General features: G+C 42.7%; 1 protein-coding gene across 1 annotated transcript in view; it reads right to left on the bottom strand.

Moving 5' to 3' along the window:
• The window catches only part of EIF2AK2 (eukaryotic translation initiation factor 2 alpha kinase 2), a 50,356-nt gene extending 28,393 nt beyond the window's left edge, over window positions 1-21,963 (bottom strand). The window contains exons 1-5 of the mRNA XM_067464473.1: window positions 21,288-21,963; window positions 19,085-19,197; window positions 15,684-15,773; window positions 13,117-13,243; window positions 450-582 (exon numbers count right to left, since the gene is read on the bottom strand). Of these exons, the coding sequence (XP_067320574.1) occupies window positions 450-582; window positions 13,117-13,243; window positions 15,684-15,773; window positions 19,085-19,197; window positions 21,288-21,486 (662 nt within the window). The 5' untranslated portion in view covers window positions 21,487-21,963. The remainder of the gene's footprint in view (window positions 1-449; window positions 583-13,116; window positions 13,244-15,683; window positions 15,774-19,084; window positions 19,198-21,287) is intronic.

Here is a 21,963-nt window from a genome sequence, read left to right as displayed (position 1 = left end):
TGTCTTAAACTTACACCTGTTGATAGACTCTATAAGCTAACTGGCTTTGCCCCCTCCCCACCAATGTGCGACGGAAAGTTGCTGCCAACTGCGAGAGAAATTAGGTTGAACACTGTGAAAGCTACCCACTATATTCTAAATATTGTGAACGCCAAAAGGGTCATGCTTCCAAAAGACTATGGAGATTCCTGGTTTTCCAAAAGGTTATGGTCTCTAAAAGGTCATGCATTTCCAAAGTATTTGGGAAGAGAGTTAAAGGGCATTTTCAAGAAAAGAAGCCTGACTCTATATATGTCTGATCACGAACTGTAACAGATTAATAAGTAGGACTTGCCAGGATATTGAAACGGACTCTTTGGCAACAAAGTCCAACATCATTGCTACATGTCATACATTCAGGGGTGGGGGGCTGACAGCTCTTTATGTCTTGACATTTTTCAGCAACTCACGTTCGATCATGAGGAGGACCTCTGACACCCAGGTCGACATAGTCCAACTGTAACCTATTTCTCTGACAATATTCATGAAGCCTCGCCATGTACACATGGGGGTTCCCATGATTAGCTGCCATTCCGATGAGGGCTATAAAATGAAAGAAACTGATTAGAAACACTTATCATGCTTTAATAGCACTTAAATAATACTTAGTAATATTTAAGGTTTTTTCCCCAAAAAAAGTTCTAAATGTCAGGCTTCCTCTAAGAGACCTTCATTGTTTTTCTTCCTCTCCCATTCACACAAATATGCCTGGAAGTGTGTTGTTGTTTATTCATTCAGTTGCTTCCGACTCTTCATGACCTCATTGACAAGCCCACACCAGAGCTCCCTGTTGGCCATCGCCACCCCCAGCTCCTTCAAGGTCAAGCCAGCGGTGCCCTTGGTCGGCCCCTCTTCCCTTTTCCTTCCATTTTCCCCAGCATCATTATCTTCTCCACGCTTTCCTGTCTTCTCATTATGTGGCCAAAGTACTTCATTGTTGCCTCTAATATTCTAGAAGGGGTGTATTCCCTCAAAAAAGCGTAATGGAAATACTTTCCGCGCCTCTTACAAGAAATATTTGGTCATTGAAAAAAAGAGCATTGCTTTATACAGAGATCCTAAAGGCTTCCAGACACCAAATACTTCTAACACTCCTAAAGGTGATATGGAGCATTTTGGAGAAATTAAATTGACTCTTGGGGGGTGCATATGGCCTGGGGCTACAGCTTGAGGTTCGCTGCTATAATCCATGACTTGGACAGGTGTGGGCAGCAATTTCTGTTCTGTCTCAGGCAGCAGAATCAAGTGGGTTAGTCCTGGCCATATCTTTTTTTAGCCCCTGAGATCACATTCTTTTGTCCAAAAAAAGTATGTCTTAAAATGCCCCAAAATACTATCTAGTGCAGTGGTTCTCAACTCCTGTATTCCTCCACAATAGACATCATGACTAGAGCTGATGAGAGTTGGGATACAGTTACATCTGGAAGGTGGCAGTTTGTTCTGTTTAGTTGGGAGAGTGGGCTTTAAATTTAGATACAAGACTTGTGGATAGGATGTTTGACTGTAAAATGTCCTTTAGCTTTTCCCAATCATCAATCACAAGTAGTGTTGAGTTGCAGTTCCCATTATTCCCAGTCTATATACTGGATAATCAGAAGATGGGTTTCCATTCAACAACACTTGGGGACCCAAATCGGGTAAACACTAAAGAGCACTGACCACTATGACCCCTCTGCTATGTCAGCTCCACTGGCTGCCGATCCAGTTCCGAGCACAATTCAAAGTGCTGGTCTTGACATATAAAACCCTATACGGCTCCGCTGGGCGCGTACCTGTCTGAACGTATCTCCTTCTACGTCCCACCTAGGAATTCAAGATCTTCTGGAGAGGCCCTGCTCTCGGTCCCACCCATGTCACAAATGAGACTGGCGGGGACGAGGGACAGGGCCTTCTCGGTGGTGGCCCCCCGCCTGTGGAATTCACTCCCAGGGGAAATTAGATCATCGTCATCCCTCTTCTCTTTTAGAAGGAAATTAAAAACATGGATATGGAACCAGGCCTTTGGGTAATCTGGCAGACCGACAAGGACAATGACGACTAGAGCTTTGGGACGGATTATGATAAGATGAATGGACTCACTAATTACAGAACTCAGCGAAATGATGGCCACAAGACTGGCTTTTTTCTATCAGTTTTTATTGTATTAACACAGTGTTTCTCAACCTTCCTAATGCCACGACCCCTCAATACAGTTCCTCATGTTGTGGAGACCCCCAACCATAACATTATTTTCGTTGCTACTTCACAACTGTAATGTTGCTACTGTTATGAATCATCTTATAAATATCTGATATGTAGGATGTATTTGATATAAATATGCAGTATGCACATATTTGAATACTGGTGGGGATGGGGAGGGGGGATAATTGATTTTGGGAGTTGTGGTTCCTGGGATTTATAGTTAACCTACAATCAAAGAGCATTCTGAACCAATGATGTAATTGAACCAAACTTGGCACATGGAATTCCCATGACCAAGAGAAAATACTGGAAGGGTTTGGTGGGCATTGACCTTGAGTTTTGGAGTTGGAGTTCACCTACATCCAGAGAGCACTGTGGACTCAAGCAATGATGGATGTGGATCAAACTTGGCACGGATACTCAATGTGCCCCAATGTGAACACTGGTGCACGTTTGGGGGGAAATAGATAGACCTTGACATTTTGGTGCTGTATTTGCTGGGATGTATAGTTCACCTACAATCAGAGCATTCTAAACCCCACCAATGATAGAATTGGACCAAACTTCCCACATGGGAACCCTCATGACCAACAGAAAATACTGTGTCTTCTGATGGTCTTCGGTGACCCCTCTGACATCTCCTCGTGACCCCCCAAGGGGTCCCGACCCCCAGGTTGAGAAACACTGTATTAACATAATGTTTTAATTATTTATAATTACAGATGTATTATATATTTTACTATGTTGAATTGTAGGCATTGAATATGTGCCAGTTGGAAGCCGCCCTGAGTCCCCCCTAGGGGGTTGAAAAGGGCGGGGTAGAAATGCTCGAAATAATAATAAATAATATGTAAAAGAGTGGATCCTCTGTGTCCACACATTCTCTGTCCATAGATTCAATGGGCTTTTAAAGGCGACCATAAGACTGACGTTGCACTAGTCAGTGGTTCTCAACCTGTGGGTTCCCAGGTATTTTGGCCTACAACTCCCAAAAATCCCAGCCAGTTTACTAGCTGCTAGGATTTCTGGGAGCTGAAGGCCAAAACATGTGGGGACCCACAGGTTGGGAATCACTGATCTAGAGCACTGCTTCTCAAACAGTGGGTCCCGACCCCAGATAAAGTCCCATGTTTAGGGAGAGACGGAGAAAAGGAAGGAAGGAAGATAGGCAGGGAGGGAAGGAAGGAAAGTAGGTAGGTAGGAAATAGAGAGGGAAAGAATAAATTGCGACATAGTTGTTTGAACCTCAGACTGTGGCTGTGAACCCACTGGGTGTCCAAGTCACACTCTCTCAGCCTCAGATGAAGACAAAAGCAACTTTCCTTTGAATAAATCTTGACAAGAAAGCTCTGTGATAGGATTGCCTTTGGGTCGCCCTAAGTCTGAAACAGCTTGAAGGCACCCAACAACAAAAAACTATAGTTGGGCCCCCAAAAGTCTGAGGGACCCTTCAAAAGTTTGAGGAGCCCTTCTCTAGTGGATGCCACTGTATTATGTATGCCTTCAGTGGTTCTCCACCTGGGGTCCCCAGATGTTTTTGGCCTATAACTCCCAGAAATCCCAGCCAGTTTACCAGCTGTTAGGATTTCTGGGAGTTGAAGGTCAAAAACATCTGGGGACCCCAGGTGGAGAGCCACTACATAGGCACATAGCTCTCCAAAAGTCTCTCCAAGCTGTGCCTCCCCAAACTACAAAACCCAGGATTCCACCGCACTGAGCCATGGCGGCTAAAGGGGTATCAAGCCGCTTAAGGTGTACAGTGTAGATCAGGCATGTGCAAACTTCTCCAACTCCCACAATTCGAATTGTGGGAGTTGGGAGTCCAAAACACCTGGAGGGCCGAAGTTTGCTCATACCTGTGGGCACTGTAGTCAAGGAAGAACATGGAGCTACAACACCCAGTCCATACGGCTTGTTTTCCCCAATCTGTTATGCCTTTCCGCCCACCCCAATCAGCCTCAAGAAGAGCTAGAACACGCTCCCCCCCCCCTCCTTGAGGAAGAGACCCTCGCTCGGGCCAGTCTCTAACTTCGCCCGCCCCCCAATCCCGCCGCCTTTGCTACCTCTGGGTCTTCGCAGTGTCGGAGTCTCCCTTCAGACGAGTCTCAGGCGGCGGCGGCAGCAGCAGCAACTGGCAGCCCCGCTTTCGTTTCCTGACAGCTGATCCGACTGCTCGCTTTCCTTTCTTTGCCTTTGCACAGCGAGCTGGCGCCGCGGGAAATCGAAACTGAAAGCAGCCGCGCGGAGACCAATAGAAAACTGCGCTCACCTTCCTGACGCGCCCCTAGAGGCTTGAGGCGGTTACTGCAGCCACGCTTGCTTGCCCGACCTTTGGGCTATTCGTTGCCAGTATGCACTGTAGGATGAATGCAGTTTGAGTCTACTTTGGGAGCATCTATACTGCAGATATGGGCATGGTAAAAAACAAAAACAAAACAAAGATGGCAAGGACCTAACAGAAGCTGAAGAGATCAAGAGAAGGTGGCGAGACTATACAGAAGATCTGTATAGGAAGGATAGTAATATCGAGGATAGTTTTGACAGTGTGATGAGTGAATTACAACCAGGCATCCTGAGGAGTGAGGTTGAATGGGCCTTAAGAAGCATTGCAAACAACAAGGCAGCAGGAGACGACGGGATCTAAGCTGAACTGTTTAAAATCTGGAAAGAGGATGCTGTCAAGGTGATGCATGCAGAGGCGGCCCTAGGTAATTTTCAACGGTAAGCAAACAGTATTTTAGCGTGCCCCCCCCCCAACCAATCTCTGATATATATTTTCTGTTCGTCGTGGGAGTTCTGTGTGCCATATTTGGTTCAATTCTATCATTGGTGGAGTTCAGAATGCTATTTGATTGTAGGTGAACTATACATCCCAGTAACTACAACTCACATATGTCAAGGTCTATTTTCTCCCAAGAGCGCCTCAAGAGCACCCCTGGGCAAAATAAATTATACTGCAAATGCTTACTTTGCGTAATGGGTTGAGCCACCCCTAGATGTATGCCATATGCCAGCAAATATGGCCATCACACTGGGAAAAAATCAACTTATATCCCCATACCAAAAAAAAGGGAAATGGTAAAGACTGCTCAGACTTTCATACAGTAGCCCCTATTTCACATGCCAGTGAGGTAATGCCCAAGATCCTGCAAGGAAGACTCCAGCAATACATGGAGAGAGAGTTACCAGATGTTCAAGCTGGGTTTAGAAAAGGCAGAGGAACGAGAGACCAAATTGCCAATATCCGCTAGATAATGGAGAAAGGCAGGGAGCTTCAGAAAAACATCTATTTCTGTTTCATTTACTATTCTAAAGCCTTTGACTCTTTGGATCGTAATAAATTGTGGCAAGTTCTTGGTGGTATGGGCACACCAAATAACCTTGTCCCTCTCCTGAGGAATCTGTATAAGGACCACATAGCAACAGTAGGAATAGACGACAGAACAACAAACTGGTTCAAGATTGGGAAAGGGTTATGGCAGGGTTGTATCCTCTCACCCAACCTATTCAACTTGTATGCGATGTGCGGGGCTTGACGAATCCAAGGCTAGGGTTAAAATTGCTGGACGAAACATTAATAACCTTAGATATGCAGATGATACCACTTTGATGGCTGAAAGCGAGGAGGGGCTGAGGAGCCTTCTAATCAAGATGAAAGAAGAAAGCGCAAAAGCTGGGTTGCAGCTAAACATTAAAAAAAAACAAGATTATGGCAACAAGACTGATGGATAACTGGCAAATAGAGGGAGAAAATGTGGAGGCAATGACAGACTTTGTATTTCTAGGTGCAAAGATTACTGCAGACATAGACTACAGCCAGGAAATCAGAAGACGCTTACTTCTTGGGAGGAGAGCAATGTCCAGTCTCGATAAAATAGTGAAGAGTAGAGACATCACACTAGCAACGAAGATCCGCATAGTTAAAGCAATGGTATTCCCCGTAGTAACCTACAGATGTGAGAGCTGGACCATAAGGAAGACTGAGCGAAGGAAGATAGATGCTTTTGAACTGTGGTGTTGGAGGAAGGTTCTGAGAGTGCCTTGAACTGCGAGAAGATCCAACCAATCCATACTTCAAGGACAGGAAATAAACCCTTACTGTTCATTGGAGGGAAGGATATTAGAGGCCAAGATGAAGTATTTTGGCCACATCATGAGAAGAAAGGAAAGCTTAGAGAATACAACGATGCTGGGGAAAATGGAAGGAAAAAGGAAGAGGGGCCGACCAAGGGCAAGATGGATGGATGGCATCCTTGAAGCGACTGACTTGACCTTCAAGGAGCTAGGGGTGGCCTCAGCCGACAGGGAGCTCTGGTGTGGGCTGGTCCATGAGGTCACGAAGAATCAGAAGCAACTGAATGAATAAACAACACACAGTAGAATGAATGCAGTTTAACTCCACTTTGCAGTTTAACTCCACTTTGGGTGCATCTAGCCATAGAATGAATGCAGTCTGACTCCACATTGGGTGCATCTACACTGTAGAATGAATGCAGTTTGACTCCACTTTGGGTGCATCTAGACTGCAGAATGAATGCAGTTTGACTCCACTTTGGGTGCATCTAACCATAGAATGAATGCAGTAGACTCTACTTTGGGTGCATCTGGTATCAGAGGTGACCCCCCCCCCCCCCCGCAGGACTCTGTTAAATATGGTTCAAAACCAAAGAATTCATAGTTTTACCAAGGACACCAGGTTGGAATGATCCCATAATCCCCTATCTCTTCTCCATGTGGAAACCTAAGGCTCTTTTCATGACCCCACATGGCAATGGCCGTGTAATCCACACTTTATGGACTTTTCTATGAACTTTTAGAAATCTTTAATCAACTTTTCATGGACTTTGGAACTCTTATGGACCTTACACCAAACTGTTATGAACTTTTATGATATTTCACTGATCTATATGAACCTTTGGTAAACTGTGGAGAGAGGGAGGGCTGACAGGGCTCCCTAGACTTTGCATGGTTTATCCCTTATGATTTCCTTGTATGTTTCCTTTTCCCATTATATGTGTGTGTGTCTATGTTTATGAAATATGAAGGAAAAGCCACTGTTTTCAAAATCCAGCAACTCACCTAGCTCAGGAAGTCCCCTCATGCTTCCTGAGCTACTAATTCCCTAACAAAAGGTTTCACCTTGTCCATTTGCATGGACAATAAAACAAATGGTTAGTATCAGCCAGATCTCGGAGGGCACAAGGCTAGTCCATCTGGAGATAAGACCTCTGGGCATCTTGATCCACCAACACCAAAGGTGTTTTCCTGTCTGCAAGGAATTAGGACTTCACGGCAGCTTCTTCCATTATGTCAGCCCTGCTGGTCGAAACCAGTTCCAAAATTCATCAACTCACCCCATATCTCCAGATGATAAAACAAAGGACCTGGCCATTTAGACCAGACTACAGATGATGATTCCAAGGAACTTAAACAATAAACCCTGGCCAGCTTGAGGGCTTATGCAATTGCTGAGCCATTTTGCAAACATTAGTCATTTAAACCAGTCAACTGGACATTTTTCATTGTTTTCCTGTTGTCCGCCTCCCTTCCACCCCATTGGTTGAGAGGCCAAAGCAGAGCTCAGGCCACCACTGGCTATCCTGCTGGCTTGCCAATGTCACAGCCAACCACAATGAAGCTGGCTCAGGGAGTGGGCATCAATTTTGAAATGAAAAAATCTATATATTCTGCATTTACCTGCATAGCAGACATATCAATTTGTTTGGCAGAATTACTGCAATCGTCATCCTTTCCAGCTGGAATGAAATAAATATCTCGGTGGTTTTTCTCTTCAGCTTGTGAGATTTATTCTGGAATATTGGCTTCCCTTTTCTCACCAAGCTACCCACAATTTATTTATTTATTTACTTTGCTTCTATACCGCTGTTCTCAGCCCGAGGGCGACTCACAGCGGTGTACAACATAGGAAAATTCAAGACACAGTATAAAAACACAATTCACAATCCAGCATTATACAAAACATCATCGTTACTACAAAAGCCATTCAGCGTCATCTCATCGTCCTAATCACAATCCAGTATCATTTTCCGTTGTTCCATTCCTATCATCATTACCAATCATTGCACTTCTTGTTCGAACGCCTTCTTGAACAACCAAGTCTTTAATTTTCTGCGGAATATCATCAAGGATGGAGCCAGTCTAATGTCCACGGGAAGGGTGTTCCACAGCCGAGGAGCCACCACCAAGAAGGCCCTATCTCTCGTCTAATCCACAGCCATTCTAAAATGCTCGACAACACATCTAGCCATAGAACGAATGCAGTTGACTCCACTTTGGGTTCATCTACACTGTAGAATGAATGCATTTTGACACCACTTTGATTGCCATGGCTCAGTTAAACTGAATCATGGGATGTGTGCTTAGATCAGCAACCAGGACTCTTGAACAAAGTTAAAGACCTTGTAAAACTATAACTTCCACAACTCCACAGCAGTTGATGCCAGAACCCTACATTCATTTTACAGTGTAGATCAGTGGTTCTCAACCTGAGGTCCCCAGATGTTTTTGGCCTACAACTCCCAGAAATCCTAACAGCTGACAAACTGGCTGAGATTTCTGGGAGTTGTAGGTCAAAAACATCTCGGGACCCCAGGTTGAGAACCACTGGTGTAGATGCATCCTTATGGGTTTAGGCCCATAACAAATAGGATGAAATTCAATGAAGGCAAATGCAAAATTCTACACTCGGGAGTTCATCTACACTATAGAATGAATGTAGTTTGACACCGCTTTGACTTTATCATGTCAGAAGCAAATTGAGAGTCCAGTTACAATGTATAAAACAACCACAAACAAAGTTAAAAACTTGGCATGATGTTAAATTTCCATTGACAAGAAGCTGGCCACTTGGAGTGCTTTTGGTGTTGCTGTAAGAAGGTCCTCCATTGTGCACGTGACTCAGAATGCATTGTAGTGAGACTTGTGTTTTGCTCTCCACACTCACATGTCATGGACACCACTTTGTATCCCCATTGCTTAAGGTTGGCTCTGCATCTTGTGTCCCGTTGCAACCCTCTTCGTGAATGTATAGCAGAATAGCTTATTAGCAGCAGCGTGACACAGCACCAGTAGCCCAAAGTGATATAAAGAATAAAAACACACAGACATCTCTTACACAGGAGGCTTTTCTTTGTAGTAAAATCACTCAAAATTGATTTTGTCATTTGGGAGTTGTAATTGCTGAAATTTATAGTTAACCTACAATCAAAAAGCATTCTGAACTTCACCAACAATGGAATTGAACCAAACTTGGCACACAGGACTCCCATGACCAACAGGAAAAAAAATCATTAAAATATTTCAAGCTATAACTTCAGAATTTGCAGTATTTATCATATTTTAGCCTTCTGCCCAATTTTGTTGCTGCTAAACACTCTTCAAATTTTGCGTCCATTTCCTGGCTCTGAGCTTCCGTGAACAATGTCTTCCAGTCGCCCACTTCACCTGAAGAAGAACAAACAGAAATGAAATCTAGTATTTCTTCTATCCTAAATGAAGATCAAGAGGTCTGTAAGATAACATTTCAATATAGTTTTGTCTTTGTTTGCTTACTTTATTGTTTTTATTGTGGGGTTTTTTGCCCTGGGGGCCACGCCAATAGCCAAGATTTTGATTCGGGGGGGGGGGGGGCTGAGTCTGGAGGGTCTACCCTAGCAAACCTTTTGTATTGTTACCCGAATACCCCCATGCATATGGGATATATTGAGTATGGTGATCAGATCATGATATGAATAAACATAACAGTTTAAATAATGTACCAGTAAGGCCTTCTTGCAAACCACCATGAGAATTTGGGGGGGGGGGGATGAAGCCCCGCAAGCCCCCCCCCCCCCCCGGTTACATGCCTGCTGGGGGCAAATGCCAGGCCCGGCCATGAGGGAGGGCAGGGTGGGCCCAGGGGCCAGGAGAGCTGGGGGCAGGGTGGGCCCGGGGGGGGGGGGTGGAGAGAGCCCAGAAGGGAGCTGGACAGGTACTGGTGGGGCCAAGGGCATATCACACTCTGGCTTTCCCTCCAGCTGCTCGTCCCATCCTTATGCTGGGAGGAGGGTGAGACTTTAGAGCTCTTTCACCACCATTTGCTTCTGCCTTCTGCGAGTATCAGATGGCGCCTTGCCTCTCTTGATGCCAGGAAAAGGGAGAGGCAGGTGGGGTCCGAGGGGGCTTTGGTACTCCCTCAGCTCCCATCTGCTTCTTCCCCTGGGCCAGGCTTCTCCCGGCATCAGGACAGGGCCATTCACCTCATCCTTATGCTGGGAGAAGGGCCCAAGAAAGGCATGCAGCAGACTGAAAGCACTCCAATGGGCTCCTGGTTACCGCATGCCTTCCTTCCTTGTCCTTACGGCATAAAGGAAAAGTCTGGAGGACTGCGTATAATTGCCCAGAGGGCCATGTCTGGCTCACAGGCCTTAGTGTGCCCATGCTTGCTCTAGAGTACCAAAAATCATATTGTACATAATATTTTACTTTCTATAGTGGTTAGTGATGAAGACACAATATTGTTCTGAGATTGAGAGTAATGGAAAAGGTCTCTTAGGGGGTTAATCCAAGCCAGTGATTCTGGCCCCATCTACACAGCCACATAATGTTGCACGGGAAACAGGTTAGCCTGGGTGTCCAAATGATGCTCCAGGCTAAACAGTTTCAGCCTGGAATACATCTGATTATCCATGCTTGGAACCCATTACAGAACTTGACATTAAGTTATCTGCACAGTGAAATCACGTCCTTCTCTGCCGGGTTCACATCGAATTAAGTCATCAATGTAGATGTGCCCTCAGACTTGCCTTTAACCTAAATGTCTCCACTGGAGGGGTCTTACATGAATAGAATAAACAGTACTGAAACTGTAACCTTCTACCAAAGATTCTTAAAATGGCATATAAATTGTACCTTTTCTGAAAATGACGGGGGCAATTGCGCCGTGGGTTTGTGAGGATCTGTCACTCATTCCTTGAAAGGTTGCTTTGCTTGCCAGAGATTTCATCTGCTCTTCAGAAAGAGGAAATGCATAAAACTCGGCTATTTGTTTAATTCCCTCATACAGATTCTGTAAAATAATAATATGATCAAGTTAGTTATGATGTCAAAAAGGATGGAATAAATATGTTCATGCTCTAGCCCCAATTTTGAATCTGATATGGCAAAATTGGCACAATGTGGAAGTATGAAATAAGGACAGAGAACACATGCAGCTCCCATAATTTCATTTAAGTGTGATGAATATTTGTGCAGGACATGTATTTTTATTTAAAACCAGGTATTCAACTGCTTCCACTTTGCGCAACTCCTTTTCATTTTCTATCTGTGGAGACATCAAGGACAATGGAATCCTTTTCATGATTAGTCTTCAGTAGAATTCCTTGTCTCCTGTTGCAATATATTATACAGGACCCCATTTTTTTTTAAAAAAATGTAAGACTAAGTAAAAGTAAAGAACTACTGTAGTTTGAAAGCACTTGAATGTTGATTGCCTTCTCTGCCAATTAGTGCTGGTATCTCAGCAAACTACCAATCTCAGGATTCCTTAGCATTGAGCAACTGCTGTTAAACTGGATTCAAATTATATCAATTCTACAGTGCAGATGCACTGCTTGGTAACGGAGAGCTCCTTCTACAACAGTATTCAGAAAATCAAGTCTATGTGCTCACTTCTTTCAGCTCTTCATATGTGAGGATCATGACATTTTCATCATCCATGTGTTTGTCCCAAGCAAGAGCATGTTCAAAGTAGGATCGGTAAGCAACTGAAACGACATGTCAAAAGTATACATCAAGGTTGGAAATGGAAAAGAAATATCACAATGACACCAACCTTGCAAACATATGTTATGCAAAAAATCGGATACCTGGAGTACAGAATTATTCATTCGTGGCAGTTTGCCGATGGGGTTGGAGCCAGGTATAATCTCATTGCATGTATATGTAAAACTTACTCCTAAGGACGTTTTAATGACTTTCAACAGGTTTGCTACCACGCGTATATAGGACTGTACCCCAGGGAGTCAATGATGTGAGAATGACCAGGGGCCATTTCACATCACACAATTATAATCGCATGATTCTGCTGTAACTTCCCATAACCAGAGGTCACAGTGTCATAACTATCCCCGACACGGCTCTGACCTCCTCCTCTGGAGCAGGGATGGATTGTCAATTGACTTCACCCAATGCTATTTGCCACTCTTGCATAATTATTTATTAATAGATGAGGAGGAGACTGTTTGAAAACCTTTTGCCAGTATTGCACCTCATCTCATTTTCATTTATCTACCCACATTACTACAGAATTTCTGGGCACAGATTTGAGCCAACAACATTCTCTCTGAGGCTGAAGGAATGTGACTTGTCTGAGACAACAGTCGTATTCCAAGGTAGAGGAGGAATGTGAATCCTGGTTTCTGGAAGTCCTAATCAAACACCACACTTGCTTGTGGGCATAACTATGCATAAAATATTTCTGATTCATTACTCAAAAATATGAAAGATGCCAAAGATAGGGCATGTGTCAATGTTTGCGGGTTCACCATGGATACTGTTTCAAGTTCAAGATGATGGTGATGATGTGTGCCTTTCAAATTCTTTCAAGTTATATTAAGGATTTTTCTTGGCAATATTGTACTCAGAGAGGATCCCTGGTTTCCATAGTCTTACTGCAATACTTAAATGATGGCAGTTTCTTGATTTCATATGTGTCAAACTCAAGGCCTACAGGCCAAATTCAGCCCCTGATGGCCCTTTGGAAGCAACCATAAGACTGATGCACTGATGAAAATGAATTTGACATCCCTGCCTTAGATTAACTAAAGCTTTCTTTTCCATGAGTTACATGAGCCTTTTAAGGCCCTAATAATCCCAGCTATCTCACTTCTGACATACCTTCACCATTCATGAATTTTTGAAAGAATTCATCCCAGGAGTCGACACTGGGGAGCAAAGGATTTTTGTTTTGGAAATGATAATAGGAGACAGCCGTATCTTTAGGATTTCGAAATATCACAAGTATCTATTTAAACAAAAATAAAAGGCATTTTAGACTCTTGATTTCAGCAGCCATTAGCATCTAATAACATGAGCAGTTTCTGTAATGAAATTAACATTAATTTAGAGGCAAAGGTAAAAATCTGGAAATATGTAGTCTGGTACAAACTTCTGTAAAGTTGTCATTAATTCACCTGCCTGCCCTGTATACTCATGCATACAGGCAATCCCCAAGTTAAAAACAAGATAAGTTCTGTGGGTTTGTTTTTAACTTGAATTTGAATGTAAGTTGTAAAGGGTACATTTTAAAGTGCAACTCCAACCATATATATGTGCCCCTCTTCACAAGATTTCACTTCACTTTCTGATCCTATAAGAATTGGATTTTGAAACATTTGGCTTGTTGTGGAAACAAGGATTGGTGATAAAGCTTCAGTGGAGACCCCTTTTCTGTGTGTTGCCGAAGGCTTTCATGGCCGGAATCAATGGGTTGCTGTGAGTTTTCTGGTCTGTATGGCCATGTTCCAGAAGTATTCTCTCCTGATGTTTCACCCACATCTATGGCAGGCATCCTCAGAGGTTGACCCCTCAATGTCCTAGGATGCCTGCCATAGATGTGGGCGAAACGTCAGGAGAGTATGCTTTTGGAACATGGTCATACAGCCCGGAAAACTCACAGCAACCCAAGACAGGTTCTGTGTGTTTCTTCTTAAGTTGTGTTTGCATGTAAGTTGCAAAGGGTACATTTTGAAAGTGTAACTCCAGCCATATATCTGTATCTATCCATATCTATATGTGCTTTGGGTTGCATAGGTGTGATGTTTGTTTTGCTGTCTGTGCCCCTGTTCAGAAGATTTCAGCTCGCTTTCTGACTGTGAGTATTGCATTTTGAAACATTTGGCTTGTTGTTAACACAAAGATTGGTGATAAAGCTTCAGTGGAGACCCCTTTTCCCCATGATAACTCTTTCTGGAGTGAATTTCCCTTCCGAGAGGTAGATTTTTCTCACTTTCCGTTGCCTCATCCCATTCTTAGCTATGAGTTGTTTGTAAGTTGAGTGTTTATAACTCTGGAAGTGCCTGTAATTTTCAGTCAAAACAAAATTCCCAAAACACCCTGGGTCAACTTTTCCATCGTTTAATGTGAGCACTGTACCTTAACTCTTATTGAAAAAGGAACCATCCCTTTCTAGGAACAGAGTGGTAAAAGGGAAGTACTCCATCCCTCCAGGACAATCCAAAAGAAGCACAAACTCCTCAACTCTCTCCATCGTCACACCACTTCTGACTTTTGTCAAAACTTGAGTGGGGAAATAGTGGTGGCAGCCAGAAGAAAATATCTCCCTTAGGCAATAGTGATGTTTTCACCTCTCTGTATCCACACGTCACATCATAGGGGCGAGAAAGAGATACAGTAAAAGGCAAAAAATTAAGTGGAATAAATTTGCACCTCTGTCTCAGGCCCCAGTCTGAGAAGAGACATGATAGACGTGTTTACATATTTGAGAGGATGTCACATTGAGGAGGGGCAAGCTTGTTTTCAGCTGCTTCAGAGACTATAGACCTCGTCACATGTGCAGCTGAAACGAGGGTGTCTCAGCACGTTCCGGCGGTGCTCCTTCAAAGCTTCCTCCCACCTCATCACATGGGGGGAAGCCTGTTTATGCCAGACTCGACTCATCTTTCCTAATGGAAAGATGGGGAGACTGCCATTGTCTGCCACCACCATTTTTTCAGCAGTGGCAGTGATTCAGCCATGGAGTCACCTCGAAAGTAGTTCTTCAGATTGTGATGGGAGCCATCAGGCTCCATGGCTCAAGAAGAAAAACCTGTCATACCACTGAAAAACAAAGCGTGAAGAGGAGCAATGGACTCAAATTGCAGTACAAACAATGCCACCTAAATATTAGGAAGAACTTCCTGATGGTAAGACCTGTTCAGCAGCATAAATATGCTGACTTGGAGTCCTGTCAAGTCTCATTCTCTGGAGGCTTTTAAGCAGAGGATGGACGGTTATCTGGCAGAGGTGCTTTGACTACTTTTCCTGCATCACAGGAGGTTAGACTGGATGCCCCTTCTGGTCTCTTCCAACACTATGATTCTATTATTCAATATTTCATCTTGTAGAGGTTTGGGGATTGGTTTTGCCTCATATTGATCCATGTTTCCCTACTTGGGTTCAAGAAAGAATTTTTGCTTGAAACATTTGGATATTACTAACTGCAAAGAAGAGGAAGGCAGGAAAGGAGCATTATATGATGTGATTTGATTCATGCAGCAAGACTGCCGGAAGTGTCCTTCTGAAAGAACTGTCATCACAGAGACAACAAGTATTCTGACTCCAGTTATGCAGATAATCCCATACTCATATTATGAGGTCTATAAAAATAAATAGTAACTACTTCCTGAAAGGTTACTCATCAGTCCTGTAAAATAATCATAGCAGGAGTGAAAGTAGTCACTTACCTTTACCTTCTTTTCAAAAAATGATTTGGGGATGTTATCATAATGGAGATGTGTTGTAAACACTCGAGGAGAAAGCCATTCGTTTATATCCTAGAGTAAAAGTTAAATCATGAGTAAGCAAATGACTTTCTTCACACAGGTGGAAAAGCACAAATGGACTTCCATTTCCAGCAAGTGTGGAAATACAGGATTATTGTACTGAAGTGTGGTGAAGCAGGTCCTGGAAAGCAATACACGACATTTGTCACTATATGTGACAGCTATGTAAATAGAAATTAGGAATTTTATGGTTAATACCACTCTCCATGCTTGAGATACAAAGAACTGCCTTGTTATTCATTGTAGAAGGTGATCTCAAGAGGAAGGAGATTTTACACTGAGCTTGCTATAAAACCAGAGATATGAAGGAGTGAACATGGGATACCTGGCTCCTTAGTGCTATATTCTAACATTGCTTTTGTGGACTTCTTGATTCGAAGTTCATAGAAAGGCAGAAGCTATAGTTATTTATGCCCAAAATGCTCTGCATATGCTCAGAAGCACACAAAAAATTCTTAATCTGAACTCTGACCTTCTTGATTTACCAGCCACTTACGACTACATGGAATTACAGTTGATCCTATTGATAAATTCCACCATCCACATATTGAATGATTTTAAATCCCAAAAAACAAGCCTTGATTTTGCCATTTTATATAAGAGACACTATTTCACTATACTATTGTATTTATTTATTTCAAACATTTGTATCCCATCCTTCTCACCCCCGAAGGGGTCTCGGCATGGCTTACAACTGGCAGTCATTAGATGCCACACAAACAATTGCAATAAAATCACAATTAAAAACAATAACTAAACAATGTATTGTCGAAGGCTTTCATGACTGGAATCACTAGGTTCTTGTGGGGTTTTTTCGGGCTATAGGGCCATGTTCTACAGGCATTTCTCCTGACGTTTCGCCTGCATCTATGGCAAGCATCCTCAGAGGTAATGAGGTCTGTTGGAATTAGGACAATGGGTTTATATATCTGTGGAATGGCTGGGGTGGGGCAAGGAGCTCTTCCCTGCTGGAGCTAGGTGTGAATGTTTCAACTGACCACCTTCATTAGCATTTGAAGGCCTGACTGAGCCTGGGAAAATGTTTTGATGAGAGGTGTTAAGATATGCCTGGTTGTTTCCTCTCTGCTGTTTTGCTGTTGTAATTTTAGAGTTTTTTAATACTGGTAGACAGATTTTGTTCATTTTCATGGTCTCTTCCTTTCTGTTGAAATTGTCCACATGCTTGTGGATTTCAAATAAAATTACAACAGCAAAACAGCAGAGAGGAAACAACCAGGCACATCTTAACACCTCTCAACAAAAGATTTTCCCAGGCTCAGCCAGGCCCTCAAATGCTAATGAAGGTGGTCAGTTGAAACATTCACACCTAGCTCCAGCAGAGAAGAGCTCTTTGCCCCACCCCAGCCATTCCACAGATATATAAACCCATTGTCCTAATTCCAACAGACCTCACTACCTCTGAGGATGCTTGCCATAGATGCAGGCGAAACGTCAGGAGAAATGCCTCTAGAACATGGCCCTATAGCCTGAAAAAACCCACAAGACTAAACAGTAAATTAAAAACATTCATTTAAAAGTTAACAAATCCAAGTCCAAATCCGAACTGACATCCAAAGTCATAGTCCAACGTCTGTCCATTGTCAATCAAAGAAATGGTATGCATTATTATTGCTACGCCTGCTGCTCGAATGCTTGCTCCCATAACCATGATTTAAGCTTTTTCTAAAGGGCAGGAGAGAAGGGGCCAACCTGATGTCATTGGAGAGTGTCTTCCACAGATGGTGGGCCACCACAGAGAACGCCCTGTCTCTCGTGCCCGCCAGTCACGCTTGCAAGGGTGGCGGGATTGAGAGCAGAGCTTCTCCCAATGATATTAAGCACAGAGGTGGATCATAGAGGGAGATACATTTGGATAAGTAAATTGGGCCGAACCATATAGGGCTTTATAGGCCAAAACCAGCACTTTGAATTGTGCCTGGTAGCAGACTGGCAGCCAGTGGAGCTGAAGTAACAGGTGCTCCCTGTATGCTGCTCTGGTGAGCAATCTTGCTGCTGTCCGTTGAACTAATTGAAGCTTCTAAACAGTCTTCAAAGGCAACCCCATGTAGAGTGCATTGCTGTAATCTATTTGGGATGTAACAAGAGTGTGGACCACCATAGCCAAGTCAGACTTCCCAAGATACTAGCATAGCTGGCACACAAGTTTTAACTGTACAAATGCTCCCCTGGTCACCGCCGAACCCTATGGTTCCAGTCTCAGCGATGAATCCAGGATCACTCCCAAGCTGCAAACCTGCGGTCTTTAGGGGGAGTATAATCCCATCCAACACAGGCTCTAACCCTATGCCCTGTTCAGCCTTTCAACTGACCAGGAGGACCTCTGTCTTGTATGGATTCAGTTTCAATTTGAATTCTATGACTTGGGCATCCAGCAGACACAGGGAGTCTACTGTATATCCTCTAACCGGAATGAACATATCATTCCTAATCCACTGTTCCAGTCCAGACAAACAACTCACAGTACAGGCTGAGCATCTTTTATCCATAATCCCAAATCTAAAATACCTCAACAATCAAAATCGTCCACATGGGTGGCTGAGATAGTGACACCTTTGATTTCTGATGGTTCAGAGCACACAAACTTTGTCTTATGCACAAAATTATTCAAAATATGATGTTAAACTACTTTCAGAGCATGTACATAAGGCATTTATGAAACAAAAATGTTTACATTTGGATCTCATGTCCAATTTATAGACATATATGCAAATACAGCTATTCCAAGATTTGAAAAAAAATCCAAAACAATCCTGGCCTCAATCATTCCAGATAAGGGATACTCAACCTGTATTTGAAGGAAGCATCAACAAGATACATTTCAGCACAGATGGACAAATGGCAGTGGACAGAAGAGAAATGCAGATCAGTGACAAGACCCAAATGCTTGGATTGCTAGATTCAATGCTTTAGAAAAGCTGACTCTAATCTAACATTTCTGAATTCATAGCAGTACAACTCCCACCATTCCCTGGTATAAATCAGACTCTCAGATTTGTAATCCAGTGCATTTGGAAAATGCCAAACTGAATGAATGACCAATTTAAAAAACTAAACCCCTATGAAGGACCCACTAAAAGTAGCCACTAGAGGGCAACCCTGACAAACAAACATGTCGTGCTTGGAAAGCCCCTTGGTTTCTTTAAAAACTAATCATTTATATAAATTAACACTAGCAGTGAATTAAATACTACCTTCCCAACATTGATGACAAATTAATTGCACATTAATAAGTTGTCATATATACACTGACTTTCATAGAAAGACTTTGAGTTCATGCTGACCTTAATTTTTTCTGGACGTCCAAACTCAAGCAGTTGAAAGTTATTCGGGGGTGAAATATCCTTGTGAATTTCTGCCACCATATCATTTAAAATATATAATGACCAATTTGTACCTGCAACATAAAGGCAAATGAGTTCCATATGGCTTCCAAAAACATAAGACACACAGAGACAAGAGTACAGTCAGTGTGCCAACGTCTGTGCTAAATTATTGATATTAAAATAACTAGACTTTAATAATTTTAACAATCATTTAGCATTTTGCAGATTAGCAAAGAACAGTCTTGGGATGACATTCTCCCTCCTCATACTTTGTGTATCTAGTTTTTCCCCCTTAGGTGAGGTAAACCATTGTTTGCCATTTTATCCTTTCCCAGGATTGCAAATTCTGATGGATGAAATGACGAATTCTTAAAGCAAAAATCACTGGGCTGCATTTATAGCAGATAAGAAGACCACGAAGCAATTGAGGATATGATCCTGAGGCCACTTTTCTTTTGGCTTTATGCCTGAACTCTCTCTGAAGCTCTGAAATGCACAGCATTTGTTTGAAGTGGAGGTATTGTTTACAAGAGAAGCTATTGTTTGTATAAGAGCCAGTGTAAAAAAGCAATATTGATCAAAACAGATTTCAGAAAATACTACACTGCCGGAAAAAAGGTTCCACCTTAACTTTAGGAAGAACTGGAGGTACTGTTTGCAAGAGAAGCTATTGTTTGTATAGGAGCCAGTGTTAAAAAACATGTATTGATCAAAACAGATTTCACAAAATTCTACACTGCAGGAAAAAAGGTTCCACCTAAACATTAGGAAGAACTTCCTGACAGTAAGAGCTGTTTGCCACAGTGGAACATGCTGCCTGGGAGTGTGCTGGAGTCTCTGCCTCTGGAAGTTTTACAGCAAATACTGAATGGCCATCAATCGGGGGTGCTTTGATTCTGCATTCCTTCCTGACAGAATGGGGTTGGACTGGATGACTCTGGTGTCTTCCAACTCTATGATTTTAAGAGGTTTGAGGTTAGCAGCCCATGACCAGTTACTTGAACATGGAGCAAGAAGGTGTGTATTGCTTAGTTAGTTACATAACCTGGGGATGATCAGTGGGATGTGGAGAAGGATTAGAAAGATACAAAATGGGCTACTACAGACATCTGACAAGCATAACTTTGCTTGTAGATGTAAACATGGATTCTGGCAACCCAGCCTGAATGTCTAACTACTGATGATATCACATTAGAGCAGTGGTTCTCAACCTGTGGGTTCCCAGGTGTTTTGACCTACAACTCCCAGAAATCTCAGCCAGTTTACCAGCTGTGAGGATTTCTGGGAGTTGAAGGCCAAAACATCTGGGGACACACAAGTTGAGAACCACTGCATTAGAGACTTCTAAATTGCAGGCCTGTGTTTCCCTATTGCCTGGTTTGCTTCTGCAGAATTCTGGGAAGCCAAGGACCTCTAGCTCAGAATTTCAAAGGCTCCGCTCTAAACTATATTCCCTAGAATTCTGCAGGAGCAAACTGGTTCAGAGGGAAACACGGACCTAATCTGTAGAGCTCTAATGTGATCTTGTCCTTGGTAACAGAAAGCAACATTGTACAGTTGTCTCTCTACATTTGTGGGTTTTACATTTGTGGATCTGATTACCGTATTTCACCATTACCGTATTTCACACGTTTTTATCCCTTTTTGGATTAAAAAAGGGAGATACAACTATTATACAGCGGAGGAAAAAATCCAGCATTAGAGCCTCTCTTGGCCAGTAGTCGAGTGAAGTCCCATAGGCAGTTACATCCTGAGCAAGTGAACTAAGAGCATGACTATTATGCAGAGAATACTAAAATTCCCATTTTGCCACCCTGAACATGGGGGTGCAACTAAGATGCAAAGGCAACTGTTATGTGATTATATGCAGGAATTTGTATATTAGATTAATATGTTCTTTCTAGGTATCTCATACTTCCAGTATGTCTGTATGGCAAATTTGGCCACAGAGTTGCACTAGAGGAATAAGACATTTCTAAAGAGATGTTCTCTCAGTTAAAAAGTAATGCATTTTTAATTCAGTTTTTCCACCTTTGCACCTCTAAGCCCAGAAAATGTAGAAGACTGACTATACTTCCAACTGAGCAGGAAAGAGATGGCACCTGCCATCAAATAATAATCAGCAGGTCAGGTATTAATTTCCTCTTAAAAGACTACTCACCACATTTAGGATAAGCCACTATCAAGACATCATCCTTTCTGGCTTCCATGGTTTCAAGAGCTTCAAAAGTCTCAACTTTACAAAGCCGACTAGGATACAGGACTCCTTTGTACGAAAATAGCAGGTCATCATCGTTATCCTTGTCATCCTCTAAGAACTTCTCTACAAATTCTGCAAAGCCACTTTTTTCCTTTGCCATCCTTTCTTCTCACTGGTGTCTTATTCAGATCCCTTCTAAAGAGGAGATTCAGTTCGGTGCTCTTGGACACTCTTTATTGCTCAGCAAAGGATATTTCACAGAAGAACAAAGTCCGGAATTACATAAGCTCACACCCTGGATTCCAGTTCAGACTGGCTATTAAGACTATCTGGCTTTATTTGTTTCTATAGCAAAGTATTGCTTAATATTTTGCTGGCTGAATAAAGTTATTTTTTGGGAGGAGATATTACTCCTGAAACATGATTGGAACACCAGGGGCTCCAGAGGGTGAAGTAAATAGGCTAACTGAAACCAAGTGGATGAAATAAAGAGATCTCTGCCCCTTTAAGGGATGACTATGATGCTGACACTTTCCTCAGTTTGGCAATGTTAGGCACTTCTGTAACAGGATCTTTCTAATCTTTGTCAGTTACGAGAAGTCTTCTTTATGTGTTCCAGTACTGAACCAAAAGAATT

This window comes from Anolis sagrei, chromosome 1, assembly GCF_037176765.1.
Source record: "Anolis sagrei isolate rAnoSag1 chromosome 1, rAnoSag1.mat, whole genome shotgun sequence".
Taxonomy (NCBI): domain Eukaryota; kingdom Metazoa; phylum Chordata; class Lepidosauria; order Squamata; family Dactyloidae; genus Anolis; species Anolis sagrei.
This window is presented reverse-complemented; position numbering and strand designations above follow the sequence as displayed.